Below are 19,468 nucleotides of genomic sequence, written 5' to 3'. Positions count from 1 at the left end.
TGACTACACTCTAGAACCAGTTGGATAGTGAGTCGAGAGTATCGAACAGGACAGACTCGTTTTCGATAGGTTTCTAGTGTGTTAAGCGATTCGAATAAAGTTTTTTGTGGACTTTTTTTTGTGTTATCTAGTCTCTTATTTTTATCATGACAAACGAAGATGTGGAAAAGTTTGATGGGATGTTGCTTGCTATGGCTCAGCAACACGAGGGTGGAGTACAGGAGGTAATATACGTCACAATTTAACTTGTTGTATTAGGCTTAAGTTGATAATAGAAAAAGTTCATTTTGAATGATTCAGAAGTTTTGAAATTCTTCTTTTCTTTCATATTTACAGCTTCTGGATACGTTTTTTAGCTTTTTGCTAAGAAAAACCGATTTCTATACAGGTGGAGGGGATGGTGCAGCTAAAAAGGTAATTCTATAATGTATTATGAAGTACTACCAGAAGTCACGTGTATAAATGATGTCAATGCTTTTGTTTGAATTTATGAAGTTTTTACACAATTACTAAATAAATAAACTGGTATTTACTACAGTTTTTCTCGATATATTCATATTACTCTTTCAGAAATATATTTACCAACGATTTTCTTCCAATATTAGGAACATTAATTTCATTTCATCTCTTTAAATATGAAATTTTGCCTATTTTTAAAGTAAATCAATGATCTTCATTTTACAATCTGAAAATTTATCAGATAAATGTAATAAATGTTAAAATTAATTGAACTATGATGATAGTGTTGTCTTACCTCAAAAAGACTTTTTGCTTAGAAATCTTGATCTCTCTTTTGAGAATGTAATTTGATTGCATTTATTCTTGCTGGTTAATGTTACCTATGGTAGCAAACATGGCGGCTTGTCTCTGAAACAGTGGGGACGCACGTTCTAACCTAACCTAACCTATTCTAATAAATTACCCCTATTCTAATAATTTGGTTGGCAATAATTATGGTAATTTATTAGAATAGGTTAGGTTAGAATGTGCGCCCCCACTGTTTCAGAGACAAGCCGCCATGTTCGCTACCATAGGTAACATTAACCATTTGTTTGGTATTTCTTAGTGCAGGGGCCATTTCAGCTGGTGCCAGTTAACAAAGTTAAAACATAATAAATGCTATAAAGATAATATATGGTTGTAAATATGATTTATGACGATAAAACACTACAAATGACTAACTAACAAAATGTAAGTAACAGCAAGACTACAAAATAACTATAACATTGTACAGTACATAGTGAAACAAAATATACACAGCAAAAGATGTTAAATTGTTTTAAGCATATTAGTGACTTTTAAAAAGTTAAGGCTTACATTTAAACTATCCTTTTTGACTTATTTTGATAAAAATAGCAAAAGAAGTATCAATATAATGAGAAAGTGAAACTTCACTATTTATTCTTCTACTACTGAAGATGTAAAATATTTACAGTAGAATTAAAATTATAAGATAGTACTGATTGAACAAATTCCTAAAGGAAGTTTTGTACAAATTCAAGTTTATGCAGTATAGTGAACAGATATATGAGATTAAAAAGTTTTAATCCAAGGTAATATCAATTTACTCAGTTGAGTGACAGTTTTCTTCAATGTAGCATTTAACTTACAATTGTTCTGCTGCTATACATTAGATTACAATGTATTTTTAACAGATTGACTTTGTTTTTATGCAAACTTCATTACTTATCAAAAAGAAATAGAATTTTGTAATAATCAATTAATAAATAAACACACCTGATTTATATTCGCTGAGCTTATTGTTTTATTTGCATTTGCATTGCATTTTAAGTTAACAATCCGTTAACTTAAAATGCAAATTCAAATAAATTCGAATGTTACCATTTCGAACAAAAAATGTAAAGCCTGAAGATGGCCTATTATAGTAGGCTGAAAACGTTTGGAATAAAACAATAAGCTCAGCGAATATAAATCAGGTGTGTTTATTTATTAATTGATTTAAACAGTGCTGAGAAGGAGATAGATAGATAGATAGGTAATTTTGTAATAATAATAATATGGCTATCACAAATGACAACAGCAATTAATATATATTCTTATTTTGTATTTAGTAGGACATATAATGCATTGACAGCTTAATTTTTCATTTGAAATTGTGCATTCAACAAACATTTAATATTAATAAGTTTTAAAATTATTTTGCTTAAAATTTGAGAACAATATTAAGGGGACAAGCAAAAAATAGAGTATCTTTAATCATTAAAAATATGAAACTTAAGAGACTTTTACATAAATTAGAAAATATAAAAAATATATGAGACAAAAAAAGAACACATTACACCAGATGACACATAAATTGCACTATAAAAGAAATAAATTTTTTCGTGAAATTATAATCTTTATAATATCAGCTGACTAGATGGATAAAATAATTTGTCAGTGTTTAAAAATTAAATTGAAAATAGTCTGTTGAAAAAGGAATCAACATTTATTCATTTCAATGTTCTGGAATACAAACTTTTGACAATGAAATTCTACAATTTAATTTGTTGATATTTCTTGCTTGGTGTTTTTTACTAATATAGAATCACATCTTTGTACTATTATTTCATAACAGAATAAACAAGTTTTTTTTCTTTGTAATAAACATTATAATGTAACTGCAGTTAAATTTCACTTACATATACTGTCATGGTGGCACTTCTGTTAGGTTAGGTTATATTAGATTAACTATATTTTTAGTAGACGTTTCCTTTTTCTTCTTCTGTTCAATAACTAGTGACGTTTAGCACATGGGGGCTTGCTGGCGGCTCCCCTCCGGGAGGTCAGTTGAGCGCACGAACAGTCAGAAGCGCGGCCATAGTGCCACCATGGCGATATATGTATTTGAAATTCAACCGTAACTGCTAATCTATGTTAACAGCACAAGCTTGATACTTTTATAAGAAATAGCTCTGAATAAAAATGTAGAAATATTACATAAATTTAGTATGTTTAAAAACACATATATCAACAGACTCAGAATATTGAGATTTGGAGAATAATCAAGAAACTATAAGACACTATCTTTTTCAGTATTTGTAGACTATCCTCTGAAATTTGTGGTAACTTCATTTTCATTTGTAATTGTAGTTATAAGTGTATTTAATTTTACTAATAAAGCTATACTTCAATTTTTATCCATATTGCTTGTCAGATAGTATTGAAAGTATATCTGTTGTGATAATTTGATTAATTTTAAACATTATTGCTATTAGTCTATAATCCAGTCTATTATTACTAAATTTGTATCTTTGAGTATTCTAAAGAAAAGCTTATTGGAATTACTATTGATTTCCCTGGTTAAAATGATAACCAAATTCTAATGTATTGTGTATTCAACTGCTGAAGCCAATGTCAACAATACAACTTCATTTATTTCCTTACAATTTTAATTTTATTTTTTAAATCAGTTTTAGAAATGAACTCTTATTTAAGCCATTTACATCTGTTATCATTAATATGGAATAAGTTCACTTTCATATTATCTAAAAATTGCATCACTACAAAAACACATGTTAATAACTGTGTTAGAAAATATTTGTTTTGTTTATTTTATATTCATTATTTTAAAATTTAAGCCTGCTTCAATTCAAAAGTAGCGGTTTAGGGATTTTCTTAATTTGTTTAATATAATGCAAATTTATAATATACTTTTTTTTAATGAAGTTGAAATACTGTTACTTTAATTTCATGTAAGAACTAAAAAATAAATTCATTTCATATATTTAGATATAGAATTTAGATATCCTGCCTATACTTAAATGTAAATTTCAATAGAACAAAGTAACAAAAGTCACTAAAAACCTAAGTATACCCAGTTTTTGAGTGGTAGAACAAAATGACTTACTTCATAACAGAGTGAAAAATTTTTTGTTTTGAAAAAGATATGAAAATGGCATATATAAACTAAAAATGCAACTTAAACTTTACATGCTATTATTGTTGTTGTTGTAAAGATTGAATACAAATCAACAAATTAAATAAAAAATCTTTAAAATACTGAAAAAAGCAAGACTAACAAGATGTGCACTTCATGTGAAGATTTAATGAACTAGGATGCACTTGCAATATATCATTATAGATGAACATTATGGAGAAAACATAAAGGATAGTAGCTGGTGATAAGTTGCAATAGAAAGAATATACAGTTGAACCTGTCTATCTTGAATTCCATGGAAATGAGAAAAAATTTAAGATAGGTTTCAAGATATAGAAGTTCCTACACAATAATAAGTTAATAGGTTTGATTGGAGATACAGTATTTTATCAGTACAATAGATATAAATAAAACATTTTTGACATGCCTTAACATAGATGGTTTGTCAATAGTTCTGATGCCTTACTTTCTTAGACCAACAAGTCACAAGCCAAACTTGTAGCCAATCAGAGAAAAGCAGCATTAATTGCAAATGTGTACTGTATTGCAAGAGATGTTTCTCAACTGCAATTTAGGCTATTAAAATGTAGTCACTTGGTTTTGAAATTGTAATTGATACTTCAGTCCATAATTTGATATGGAGATTTGGGAGAGAATTATTTGAGATAAACATGGAAAATATATTGAAGTTAGGCTGAAAATGAAAGGCAAGAAATAAATTTTGAGATTCAAAGGTTTTCAAGATAAATATGTTTGAGATATAGGTTCTACTGTATATGACTATAATTATATCAGAAGGTGCAAAAGCTGACCATTTTCTGTTAGCACATGATTTAATGTTTCTTGTAATTCATATTACTTGAGAATAGTAATAATTTATTATAGTTAAAATTAGCACATTTTGGTATATAAGCTGAATGTTGGAAAAATTCAGATTAGCAAACTGTCGAGGGAATATCAGAAATCAAATGCTTTTATATAAGATGAATTTATTATGAAAACAGAAGAATTACTTGATTTTTCAATTTATTAGCTCTATGTTGGCGTTTCTTTTCCACTAGACTTATTACACCATCATTCAGAAACAGGACAAGCTTTAGAAAATCACATTTTATTCGCATTGTTATCCGTATTTATGAATCATTGCCATTTCTGTACTTCTCATAACTATTTACATCATAAAGAGTTGATGAGGAACTCGAAGTCCAAAATGCATTCTCTTGGAAATTAAAATGTGATTTTCTAAAGCAGTGATTCTCAATTTTTTTTTTTTTGTTGCGGTTTACTTTTAATAATTTAAAAATTTGGTGGCACACACGGTTACTTCAGTAAGTACCACAGGACAACCAGTGATGTCATAATAGTGATTTTTAAATGCAGTTGGTCATTTAGGTCACATTTTCTAAATGCCATGGTAACTACCAGCAGTTACCAGTAACACCAGTTACAATTTCCAAATGCACCCTTGGTAGATAGAACTAATTGAACCACTTGTCTGACATCACTTATGTATGGGTATTTGCAGTGGCAGCACACTAAAGTGCCGCAGTACAATGGTTGAGAATCATTGTTCTGAAGTTTGTCTTGTTTCTGAATGATGGCGTAATAAGTCTGGCAGAAAAGAAAAGTCGACATAGAGCTCATAAATTGAATCCAAGACTAGACAAGAAGTGTATTATAGAGCTACTTGATTTTTATTATATATTTATAAATTCTTTAAAGATATAAATGTATAATATAAAAGAAAATTTACTTTCTACCTCAATATTAGGGAAAGATGAGAGTTAACTGATGTAATACCATGCAGCAGAAGTAATCAATATTTTGCAATGATTATACATTTCTAGACAAAAATGTAGTTCAGGTAATGATTTTAGAATGTAAATGAATAAATTGTTTAAATGAAATGGTAATAAGCGAAAATAATCAATTATATCAATCATTTCAATGTTAAATAGTTTTATACTCACAAATTATTTGAAAAAATATATATTTTAAAAAAATCAAAATTTTAGAAACAAAATTATAAGTTCCATGTAAATTTCATGTACAGTCATAGGAGAAAGTATGCGAATGAAGTAATATCAAACATTTAAATATAGATATGAAGTGATAAATATTTGTAATAATTATTGAGAGAACAAGAAACATGCCACATGCATACCAACTCATAGAATTTGAAATTAGACAAATTTAGACTTCATGACTGGAGCAATCTAGAAGGAAATTGCTACTGCAATTAGCCATCCTCAATATGCTGAGCTAATGTTATAAAACATGAAATTGGTGGGTGCCACAAAAAAGTGTCATGGAAGAAAAGATTGTTTATCATCTCATGATAAAGATGGTTATGTTTACTTGCAACTCAATCTAAGTTTACAGCAATCAAAAGCAAAGATGCTGCTGGACTTACTGTTCATCTCAACTATTGGCATGACTTAAGAACTGAAGGCAATGTGCAAATGAGTTGACAAATGGGTGGTGACTCTGTGATGGCTTGGGCTGCATTTCAGCTCAAGGAAAGACTGATATTGTCTTTGTTTCTGGATGTTTGATCTATAAATTCTATTGCATTCTGTTGGAAGTTCAACTTATTAAGCATGGTCACATTCTTGGATGTGAACATTTCATCTTTCAGCAGGATAACATCCTACCACAATTCAAAAATGATGAAACAGTGGTTTTCTAGAAATAATAATGAAGTTTTGTCATGGCCTGCACACCCTCCAGATGGAGAATCTGTAGGGGCTTCTTGTTAAGTCTGTTTACAAGGACGAGAGACAATTTTCAACAGTTGCAGACCTAAAATAAGTTAGTCAAAAATGTTAGAATGAAATTTCAGATGAGTTGTTGATTAAATTAATTGATTCAATGCTGGATTGCATGTATGATGTTATTTGTCACTGAAAAGGTTACACAAACTATTAATTTCTTAAATTTAGGCATTAATTTGTTTTTGAATTTATAATTTTGTCTGTAAAATTTTAATTTTTTTTTAACTTTTGTTAACATGAAACAATTAACAGAAAATTGGCTTCATGAACAAACCTTGTCTGTAGACTGAAAAGTGTTGAAGTGTGATAAATGAATTAGTAAATTTAAATATTTCAAAAAGATTACTATAAACAATATCAAAAATTTTTACATTTTAATATGTGATGCAAATTTAAAAGTTGACAAAACACTAAATATGATCTTAGAATATACAGGTAATTGTTAAACCTTGTTTGTTGCTTAATCTAAAGGTTTCTGTTTTGTTTCTAGTTACAAATATTCTTTGTTTGAAGGAAAGAAAAAGAGAGAGTGAGAAATCAAGAGATGGAACTTAAAATGAAATCAATAATAGAAAATTAATTAAATAAAAATAAATTTTAATTAATGCAATTTGTGTTGGTTTATTAATTATGAGAACATTTCATTAAAATTCTAATATGTATATATTTTTCCTTTATAAATATTGGTGGTGATTGAATAAATTATATATGAACATTATTCATTTTTAAAATTTTCAATTAGTATTTTGTTTTTAATTTAGTCAGTTTTGAAATTTAATTTGAACAGTTGCTATTAGAAAAATTTAAAAAATATGAAGCTAAAGCATTAAGTGAAAAAGCAAAGAAAGAACAAGAAAGAGAAGCAGAGGAAAGAAGACGCAAAGAAAGACAAGCACGTAAAGCTCAAGAAGAAGCAAAATTAGATAATGAACCAAGAGTAAAGGAATTAACTGATGAAGAAGCTGAAAAGTTGCAGAAAGAATTGAATGAGGTATTGTATTATTTCAAAAGTGTTTAGTTATATCCATTAAAGATTACATTATATTTTGTACAGAAATTTTTCAAATTTATGATAAACTAAGGTTGGAGGAAATTTATAAAAGAAAAATAAAGATTAAGTTAATAATTCCAATATAAAATTAGACTGATTTGCAACAATCTGTAATTATGTCAGCTAAAACTAGAATATTAAAAAAATGGTTTTTAAGTCTAACAATTGATCATTCTTGCTAATGGCTTGTTTCTGTTTTGTTTCCAGTTTTGATAGAAATAATTGATATAACAATTATTTTTAAATGTAATACTGCAATGAGCTATAAAAAATATCTATATATAACAATAACTTGTTAACTTAAACATATTTATTTACAACTCAAGTTTGGGCCATTAGTGCTAAAAAAGCAAAAACAGAATTATGTTCTGCAGAAGTGCTCATTCTAGGGCAGGGGTGGCAAACCTTTTTGAGCCTGTGTGCCTAATAATTAGCATACTTAGCTTTAGACTTTAGCTTTATACTTGGCACACACAAACATCTCTAAAGATGTTTGCGTGTGCAAGGTTTTAGACTTCAAATAATGATCTTTAAAAAGATTAAACAAATATGCTTTAATTAGAATAAATGTAAAAAAGCTAATTAAAAAAAGGATGATCTGGTGATAAACCAAAAGGTTGATTGCAAAAGACAGATGATAAATCAAAATTGTTTGATACATTATGTACCAGATGATTTCTCCTTACGTGCCACAGTTTGCCACCCTTGTCTGAGGACTTTACAATAAGGTAAATGAATTAATAACCACAAAGCTAGAACTTAACAATAAAAATTAAATCTTTAACAGCTCTCAGCAAATAAACACAAATAAATACAACACCTTAATTTGTTGCTGAGAAGAATATCTATTTGAATACAAATGTTTGTATTCAAATAGATATTCTTTTCAGCAACAAATTAAGGTGTTGTATTTATTTAAAAATTAAATCAATTACAGACACAGGTTGCAATACTAACTCGGTATGTTTCTTTTTTTTCTTTGAACTTTGCTGACTCCCTGCAAGTTGTTTCCATGAATCTTTAATTAAATTATTAACACAGTGTTCAATAAGCATAAAAATGAGTCAGTTTTAGATTACTATATAAGTACTATACATGAGCAATTAGTGTATAAATTATGTGCATCTTTGGGAACTATATTTTCTTTATTATCATTATTTGAACATGATGGGTCACAGAATTGAACTTAGTTGTAACTCAATTTACAGCTGTGTATATAATAAATATTACTTATACAGGCAGGTGTCGCTCTGGAAATTTAAAAATATCACCAACCATTCACCAATTTTAACTTTTTCTCACCACTTCAAATTATTTATCACCACCAGCTTTACTTACTAATTAATGCAAGTGCTGGTAGCATTATCAGTTTGGCATCTGGAAACAAAAGCTTTCTTACAAGGAGAGGGCCAGATGTTTGGATCTTCAATTCAAACGAAACTTGGTAATCATGTAGCCTTAAACACAAACAGCTCCTTGTCTAAATAAGAGGACCCACTTTTCAACATTTCTAAAAACTGGGCCTCTGAAATTGGGTGTTTAGCTTATAAGTCTCTGAAAGTTTCATGTCTCTAAGTGACAATAGCCGAGTATTGGACAAGATGCTAAGACTGGACCTAGATCATGTATGTTTGAACCTTTAGAATTTTCATTCAGTTTTTTTATGCTTAACATAATTATTTTATTGCATTAGTATTATTATTCCTTGTGTTTAAAGCTTATAAAACAAGAGATTAAAATTGTGACATCATTTCCTGTTTAGCAAAAACAAGTCACTGTAGATTTAACTTTTTGTCATTAAATAAAATTTTTATTTCTTTATATTTATTTTCAGATATGGTGGTATTGTGATATTTGAAGTGGTAACAAACATGATTGCATGAAGAAATTGTCCATAATATGAATAATTAAAAAAATAAAATAAAATGCTATGACTATGCTACCCTATTTTCATATTAGGCCTACTTATCTTTTTCATCCACATGCATTAATGTCTGAAGCTTATTCACTTGTGAGGACATAGTATGTCCTCACAAGTGAAAAATAATGTGAAGAATTAATTGTTTTACATCATTAAGTAAAACTTTTATATCTTTAGACTTGTTTTTGCTAAACAAGAAAGGATGTCACAATTTTAATCTTGTGTTTTATAAGCTTTAAATGTGAGGAATATTAATAGTAACAATAATACTAATGATGTGATAAAATAATTATGTTATACATAAAAAAACTAAACTAAAATTCCAAAAGTTCAAACCTACATTGGCTAGGTCCAATGTCTAGCATCTTATCCACTCTGTTATTGCCACTCAGAAAAATGAAACTTCCAAATCTTTGTAAGTTAAACATTCAATTTTCAAAGGCCCAATTCTTGGAAAAGCTTGAGAAGTGGGTCTTATTATTTGGACAAGTTGTCTGTGTTTAAGGCTACATGCTTACCAAGTTTTGTTTCAGTTGGAAACCTGAACAATCCGGTCATTGTTAGCAATAGGAATTATTTTTTAATCAGTAATGTTTAAATGGTATTTCACATATTCTGTCATGTCAAAATTTTTGTTTGTGTACTGAAAAAAGATCAAAGTGAAAAAAGTCACCCCAAATAATTTCCAAAATTTCTGTCAGTCAATAAAAAATTTCCAATCTGGAAATGCTGTGTGGCATTGCACAAAACTCTTAAGTTCACAATGTCACTTCCTACTTTTCTGCCTGATTTTTCCAAATGAAATCATGAAATTGCTAGATATGTGGTGCATGAGAGCAAGATATTCTGCTGTTTTCCTGAAGTGTGCTTTGTGATTCAATTTCACACTAAATGTCAAAATAAGTGGGCTAGGGATTGATCGGCAGTTGTTATTGCCAGTATTATATTTTTATTGCCAAGTGGAAATTTTGATGCTATGCTGCATGACCCCTGTACAGATATCCCTTGATTAATGTGATTATTTAATCCCTCAATCCTACCGTGCATATCAAAATCGCATTAATCAAAATATCGTACTGTTAAGTAAAGACAGCTGGTAAAGTCGTAAATTTAAACTTATGCCGCATATATAAAGGGATTGCTGCAATCAATTCCATATGTATTCCACATTAAGCAAGGGATACCTATATTTTAAATTTATAATTAATTTTATTATCTAAAATAGTCATCCTACAAATATTTATTCAGATATTTCAGTATTGATTTAAGTAGTATAACAATAAAAAATTATAAGTGTTTAGTATTAAATTTGTTTTTATTTGACTTTGGATCGATTTGTGTATTATTGTATTGTATTGTACTCAAATTATTCATCATATAATCCCAGTCTTGCATATTCTTCTTGTCATTTTTAATTTGTAATATAAAAGAAAAAAATATGTCCAAATGATATTTTTTGAACAAATTATACAATACAATGACATTGCAGTGCTACAAACTTTCAATATTTACAAAATTTGATCAAATGGAATTTTTCTGACAGCAGTTTCAAACTCAATGTCTCAAAATATGTAAAAAAAAAAAGTTTACATTTCTGCACTAAAAGAAGTGTGAAATAATTAATATAGTATAATTTACAAGTAAAAGTTGTGTGTTGCACCATCAGTTATGAGATTTTGTTTTTAAAATATTAATTTTTCTATTATTAATTATTATAAATAGGCAAAAGGCTTATTTTGGGGTAGGAGCAGTGGTGATATTCGGCGGGTTCGCACAGGTTCGGCCGAACCCGTTGTTAAAATTTTCAGTTTTCCGAACGGGTTCGCCCAAACCCGTTGTTAAAATTTTCGGTTTCCTGAACCTTGTTAAACACACGGAACATTTCTCAGTGGGTTTTGTTTTAAAAAAATATATTAAAATATGCGTATTATACTCTGTAATACTACTAAACTAGAGCCTTATACCCGTTCGTACCGAGCATTTCAATCTAGATTGTGAGCAAGGTCAGGGAGTATGTCTTGGTGCGATCTCTCTCGACCGTTTCAATCGAGGTTTAATCGCGATCGATTCAAGAGAGTTCTTGAAAGTAGATCCAGTGATAAGAGAGATCCCAGAATGCCACGCGCGCGAGATAATACAAGATGGCTGTCGAACACGTGTCGGGGCTATGGACAGCGAAAGAAAAAGTATAATGTGTCTCGAGAGATGATGACACGTGTGTATTTCCAGAAGCGCCATTTCGCGGTAAAGATTACCCCTGCCTAAAAAAAAAAAGTCGACAGCCCTAAAATACTATCGTTACCTTCCCTTCACCCATGGCTCGTTACATTCCAAGTACGCCACTGATTGTTAGATATACGGTTGCAAGAAAAGGTATTGTATTTATTTCTATTCAAAACTTCCATTTCATTTGTCGGTGATTGTCAGGGAAAAATTTTCTGCTAGCGAACCCTTTGTTAACTATTTCGAATATCACCACTGGGTAGGAGTGAGTTTAGAAACAAATTGTAGAAGTTAATAATGAGTAAAACTTACATTAGTTTGATTCTGCTTGAAATATAGTATACAATCTCCTCTATTTCCCTGCCATCTTGACCTTAAATACCAAAATTTAATATCATCATTGCCCCATATATAAAAATAATTGTTGCTTTTCAAAATCTTTAGTTCATCCAGTTCTGAGATGTAATGCAAAACAGATGGCAGAACACACAGAATTTTTGTTTTTGGACTTCAGAGTGTCAAAAAACTGGGAGTTAAAATTTGAACAATGGCCATACTGTCCCTTTGATATATTCTGTAACAGCTAGAAAGTAAAAGTATGGAATGAAACATTAGTATAACATTTACTCTCTTACCATCTTACAATAAATTTTCAATTTAAAGAAAACTTGCAAGAATTACATACAGAAGAGAAAAGCTAAGAATATTATAAAATACAATTTTAAAAAAAAATCTGGTTATTTGTCTTGGATTATTTTATTGAATTAAGTTTTTAATTTTAAACATTTTTGTTTTGTTATTAATTTCATAAATGTCTATTATATTATATTCCCGGATCTGCATTAAGTGTAATTCTGATGAATTAATTTATCCTAAATTGGTACATCAATTCTGTTGTTCCTTTTAAAGGAATAATTTCTCATTATTAAATTATTTTTTAAATTTATTTGTTGGTTAAATTTAAATGACAATTTCATATTTCAATTGTAAATGCTTTTACTCTTTACTAGTCTTAATTCTATCATTCATATTTTGCATATTGGTTTTAAAATATTTTTAATATAACTTGAATAGAGTTAATATCTTGCCTTAATTTATTAAACTGTTCAATTATTGTTTTATTACTCTTCTGTATTAATATAGACACTTTAACAAAGGGATTGTTTTTCTTGTCTTTATTTCCTAAATTTATAAAATTCTATTCATTTAACTTGCCTGCTGAATTTTTCAATGAATTCAACCCTATAACTTATAAATAGAGAATGTTATTTAATAAAAATAAGATTATTAATTTTTTAAAGTTGCTGCATTTAAATTTTTAAAACTGTAGACAAAATTTTTTAAATATAGTATTGTTTACAATTTTTATTGATAATTATCATTTTTATTATATCTACAAAATATTTATTAAGATGTTTTTTATATTTTTAGAAAAAAGAATGTAAAGAAAATGGTGAACCTGAAAGAAAATCAGAGAATGATGGAGAAAAGGTACTTTCATTTCTAAATGGATCTAATGATTACAGGTAACAGTTTAAAAAGATTTGATTAATATATTTAAATGAAATAATGTGTATGCTTTTTTAAATTCAAGAATGAGAGTGATGAGGAAGAAGATGAAAAAGACAAAGGAAAGATTAAACCAAATAGCGGTAATGGTTGTGATTTGGAAAATTATAGGTGGACACAAACACTTTCTGACATAGAGGTAAGTTATATTTTAAATGAATTTTAAAAATTGAAAAAATGATAATACTAAAATTTTGGATTTTTACAGTTAAAAGTTTTCTTACCAGCTGGAATAAAAGTAAAAGCAAGAGACTGTGTAGTTGATATTGCAAAAAGGGTTAGTTTTTATTTGTATTATATTATGCAATAATTCAAATTTTAACATAAAAGTAAAATTTAGATTATCAAATCACATTTAACAATCTTTTATTTATAAGAGTTATCACTCTTATAAATAAAAGATTTTGTTTGTGACTCAGTTGTATCTGTTTAAGGCCTTTGTAGACATGCTTGTGTTTGGATTTGCAATGCCATTGTATTTTTCTCCAAACCTGTTCTGTCATATTTTATAGAAAAAGTTATGAAAGTCCAGAAATTTTTCATGTAACAATGAGTTTACTTTAGCAAATAAATCTGTGATTTTATTATCTACAGACAATACAGACAATCTGCACCAAAAACCCCAATACATATTTAACTACATATTTGGTTATTTTAATTTTGAAAACAATAAATTAATAAAACAATTTAATTATTAAGAACACGTGATCTAACTAATGATATGCAGCTGGCTGAGTGATGTCATTATCATTTAATTAATGATTTTTTTCCCAGATACTGGGAAAAAAATCATTAATTTACTCTATTACTTCTGACAAAACCTAGTGATGTATGAATATTTTGAAAGTATTTTTAAAATAATATTACTCTTATTTCCCATATATTTTCAATGTTTCTTTGAAGTATAATTATTGCCTCTTGAACTATATCACTCTAAGTTGCTTTGTTACAGCTTACTCTACTAAGAATTACTTTCTTCATTGGTTGAGAGAAATTTTTTAATTTTTGTGAATATTTCTGTAAAATGTGATGGAACAAGTCTATACAAAGATGCATAAATAAAACAAAATCAATTACATTAATAGAGGATCAAAAGAAAAATGACAAAATTTGTTGACACTGAAGGAAGTAAATATTTAATATATGTAATCACTAACTAAAGGAAGCAAGCATTTGTATTTTTTGTTCCTGTTCAATGTTCAAAAAAATATCTGAAGAAGATAATCAGAGAATTGTGAAATACATCACTCAGTATATTACAACAGGGAGAAAAATATATCTTAAATTGTTTGTGCATATATGGGTACGTTCGTAAAGTCAAACAAGTTAAACACGTTAGTAACGAATCATTTGAAAAGTAGTAGTTTCGCTCAGTGCGCATGCTCTGTGGTGGTGATGTTTCGAACGAAACTCTAATGAAGCTCATGAAGGAAAGAGTTAGTTTACTTCATTAAGAAAATGGCACCCGACGATATTGATGTTTCTAAATCTACTCGAGTGTTTAGATTGTGAATTAAAAGGTGAAATGATTGAAATAACTGTTTCACCCGAAGCAATCTAAGAAAAATATTTCAGTTAAGGCTGCACTAGCAATATTCATTTCTATCTTTGATTTTAGAAACAGCCATTTAGTTATAAATGAATCATTCGAAAAGTCTAACGAAATAAGAATAACGATGACGTCATTCTTGTTTAATTTGTTCGACTTTACGAACGTACCCTATATCTTAAATGACGTGTGTGCGCACACACACAAATTGTAACTGTTTTAAGAGAATTAAAATATTTAAGTATAGAACTAGTTTTTAGTGATATCACAATAAATAAAAATAGTTTAATTGTAGTAAATAATTATCAAATTACACTTCTTGATAAAGAAATGTCATCAAATATGGGAAAAAATGTTTGAACTAATAGAATGTTCATAAGAATCTGATGTATGCTGATTGTTGGTGTCAATTTTATTTATTGTTCTATATTTGTGAAGTACTTGTTGATTAACATGCTTAAAATTGAAAATTAAATCAATGTGATTTTAATGCAATTAAGTTAATCAATTATAAAAATTTTCAGATTATTCAAATGTGCCAATTGAATTTTAAGAAATATGCTATTATTTATTAAATATTAAATTTAAATATCTTGTTTATTTTAATACGAAAAGACTTGCTAATGCCCATAGTAAGATAGTAAAGTTAACAATAACTTTATTTTTAATTATTTTTAGCATTTAAAAGTTGGTTTGAAAGGCCATCCTCCTATTATAGATGGTGAATTGTATAATGACATCAAAATAGAAGAATGTTGTTGGGTAATGGAAGATAGCAAAGTTATAGCAATTTCTATTGAAAAGGTAAGAATTAATTATTATTAGAATAATAATAATAATATGTTTTAATTTATATTCTGAATAAATATATACTGTATTTTATCTTTAAGGTAAATAAAATGGAATGGTGGAGTAGACTAGTAACTACAGATCCTGAAATAAATACTAGAAAAGTTAATCCTGAACCATCAAAGGTAAACAAGCATAAATTTTAAAAATTTATTCTCTTGATTGAAGAATAAATATAATTTTAATACGATGATCTTAGTTATCAGATTTAGATAGTGAAACAAGAGGTATGGTGGAAAAGATGATGTATGATCAACGTCAGAGAGAACTAGGTTTACCTACATCAGATGAGGAGAAAAAACAGGATATTATTAAAAAGTAAATTGTTCTTAAATTTATATGAATTTCTTTATCTTTCGGACATTTTTGATTGTTTAATTCAATTTTATATTAACATAAGAGTACTGGGGCCAAAATATGTGCCATTATCAACAAACTATTATTACTAAATTTGTAATAAAATACTATATTTAAAATTAATCTAGATTATAACAATTTGCATTGATTTCAAAATTTATATTAGTATGAATATCATTAACATTTTAATTTTTATTCTTTTTAGATTTATGGAACAACATCCTGAAATGGATTTTTCAAAATGCAAATTTTCTTAAAATTGATAAACACTTAGATATCAGCTATGAACAGAAAGTAATTGATGTTTGAGACAAATATTAATCATATATAGTATTCTGCTGTAAATATTCATGTGTTTATCAATACATTATCAACTTGATTTTTTGTTTTCAATCACTGTATGAACTTGTTGAGCACATCTGAATTTATATTATATGGCATTTGCTGTTTATGATCAAAATACAGATGTAATAAAATATTACAAGTTCTTCATTTCTTAATTTTTTAAGTTTTTATTACAAGTTTGAAACAAATAAATATTTAAAAATTAAATCTTAAATTTTTGTAGTTATTAGTTATTGGATATTTGATAGTAATTATTGATGTTTATTTTTACATATTAAATTTAATTTTTTTAAATTTATCTGAATTTGAAATATTTTGTAATGGAAAGAGTTTTAAGAAAAAAACCAAGCATATTAGCACATTACCACAAAGCTTATACTAGGGTATTTCATTTTACTTTATATAATAGAGAATGTTTTGTTTATAAATAAGGATCCAAATAGTTAAGTATTGAGGACAAAAGTTGTTTACATATATTTTTCTATATACTTCGGAATAAATATGCTTAAATAATGATATTTATAGTAATTATAGTTTGGAGAATAGAATCAAATAAGTCATTAAAAATGAGTTTCAAAAATTTATTTCATCAATTTTCATAAAGATGAATTTTTGCAATTTTTATGTGGAAAAAATTGGCTAGTAAAAATGGGGGTATATATGCTTAAATAATACAAATACTAATGCCATATAATCTCATTGCTACATATAAAATAAAATCTTTATGACATAAATATGTTAATATTTTCCAACTCTTGTTTCACATAGCAGAAGTTTAAAATGTTTAAAAAGCAAAGAAAATTATTCACTTTCAGGTTTAGATAGTAAAGCATTTACAATATTTAATGTCCAGTATCTCCTCATTGCTAGATGAGAAGTAGAACTATTGTTATATGTAAATAAAAACTTATTGGAATTAGAAACTTGGAAATCAGAGATTTTCTAGATAACTTTCAAAACAAAATTGTATACAATTAAATTTGTATATAATTGCATGTTTGAAGATTGTTTTAATAAATATAAACTATTAAGGTATTAAAACTTAAGTTTCTAATCACTAACACAACATTGGTTTTTTTTTTTTCAAAATGAGTTTATAAAATATGATCCAATTGCTTTTAGATCTTACACAATGTCATTTTATAAATATATTTTACAAAAATTACAATTATTGGTTCATTTACCTTGAATAAAAAAAATATAAGTTTGTTTTTAATTTTGTTATTAAGTAAAAAAATGAGTATTATTTATTTTCATATTAATTTAGATGATGGATGCTAATATAAATATTTTTTTACAAAACATTAATATTTCAAGAAATACTCAATGGATAGCATTATTCCAAATTTTTCCTTCAGAATTACAGGAGTATACTACATAATGACAATACTATTTAATGATCAAAAATAATGGTAGAGGCAGTTATGACACCCTACTGCTTTGATCCTACTGAGGAATCATTAAATTCTGCATACCTATTATTAAATTGATTTTGATTTTTCTCAATGGTTTGATGATGGATAACTTGAATAAGCACATCAAAAATTTCCAAAAAAAAAAAAAAATTTATTATAGCAAAGTTATAGCAATTTCTTTGCTATAACTTTTTCTAGATGACTTAAAAGAACATCTATATTAAAATATCTTTTAGTAGTATTCATAAATGCCAAAATTTCTAGTTTCCTCAATTAGATCTCAGGTCATCAAAAGCGGTATCTGACGGCAGGATTATTGGGAAGAACAGAGTACTGTATTTGAAAAAATATATATACATTTCTACCTTCAGTCAAATTCCTCTATGAACATCAAGAGGGTCCTTTTTTTTTCCTTGTTCATCATGGGTTCGGCTAGGCCCACAATGATGGCGACCGGATGCGAAACTGCTTAACCTTTCGACCATCTAGCCGCGCGACGTGGTAAAACACTATTCGACTGTTTTAAGGACTACCGGTTGTGCTTACGCGGTACCGGGCTTGTACCTTTGTACGGCAATAAAGAACTTGAACTTGTTTTAAGGATTAGAGTCGACTTAAATTTTCAAAATTGGTTGATTCGAATATGGACGCGTTTCTTAGTAAAGTGGCTTTAAAACAGCCGAATATGCAAACCAATGACAGTTCGTTTCACTTGAAACCTTACATTATAATGCTTTGTTAAAGCCGCTTTACCAGGCAACCAGTTCTATCTCTGTTCTTTCAATATCTGGCCATCCCCATTATGGGGATGACTGAAACTGTAATGGGTATAGGAAGGGTCTTCAGTTCTCATTTTTGATTCTCCACTGTGTGTAGTGCACACACAGAGTGGAGAATCAGAAAGAGTCGTTTTTAATTAAATTAACTGAAACTCTCAACTACAGAGAAGAGTAATTTCTCTTAACGTTGACGTGGAAAATATTTCGCGGTATAAAATATTTAATATTAAATACTAGGATACAATTACTTGTGGGCCTTCTATTAATGAGTTTTGCTTTTATATGAAATTAATCTTTCGCGGTTATTTGTGATTCAAGTTTAGATCAATTACTAATTAATAAAAATTTCCTAAAATGTGAATGAACATTCAAATTCGAATATTTTATCATCCCGAAATAATGAATCTTTTCTCAATTCTGTGTGCAAAATTTTTTTTAAATATAAATTTTGGGCATATTATTAAAAGTTTGGAGTTTCAAATTTAATCCTCGTACTGTATAAGATTTACAAAATGGACACGTTTGGTTTACTGATAATTTTTAAAAGTTCCGCTAGGGGACGCAGTAATTCATACCTTCAAGTTCAGTTTCGTGAGGAATAGTGTTGTTCTAACTGTAAAAAAAGCAATTAATACAACGAAAATAATAATAATAATAATGTCAGTTCAATCAATAAATATAATAAATAAAACTACAACGTTTAAAAATATTTTAACTAACTATAAATTGTCACTATAAAAAGTGTAGCTTCAACTT

At 27.9% G+C, this 19,468-nt stretch overlaps 1 protein-coding gene across 1 annotated transcript; it reads left to right on the top strand.

Annotated features, from left to right (window-relative positions):
• Window positions 1-12: 12 nt before the first annotated feature.
• On the top strand, window positions 13-16,732 carry nudC (nuclear distribution C, dynein complex regulator). The gene is made up of 10 exons (XM_067265417.1): window positions 13-224; window positions 337-414; window positions 7,442-7,645; window positions 13,281-13,340; window positions 13,444-13,557; window positions 13,627-13,695; window positions 15,646-15,771; window positions 15,858-15,941; window positions 16,016-16,134; window positions 16,379-16,732. Exons 1-10 carry the CDS (start codon window positions 147-149, stop codon window positions 16,428-16,430), a joined length of 984 nt encoding a protein of 327 aa, XP_067121518.1. The 5' UTR covers window positions 13-146; the 3' UTR covers window positions 16,431-16,732.
• The last annotated feature ends 2,736 nt before the right edge of the window (window positions 16,733-19,468 follow it).

Source organism: Centruroides vittatus, unplaced genomic scaffold, assembly GCF_030686945.1.
Source record: "Centruroides vittatus isolate TY-2023 unplaced genomic scaffold, ASM3068694v2 contig_1050, whole genome shotgun sequence".
Lineage (NCBI taxonomy): Eukaryota > Metazoa > Arthropoda > Arachnida > Scorpiones > Buthidae > Centruroides > Centruroides vittatus.
Note: the sequence above shows the minus strand (reverse complement) of the source record. Positions and strands in the feature narration are given on the sequence as shown.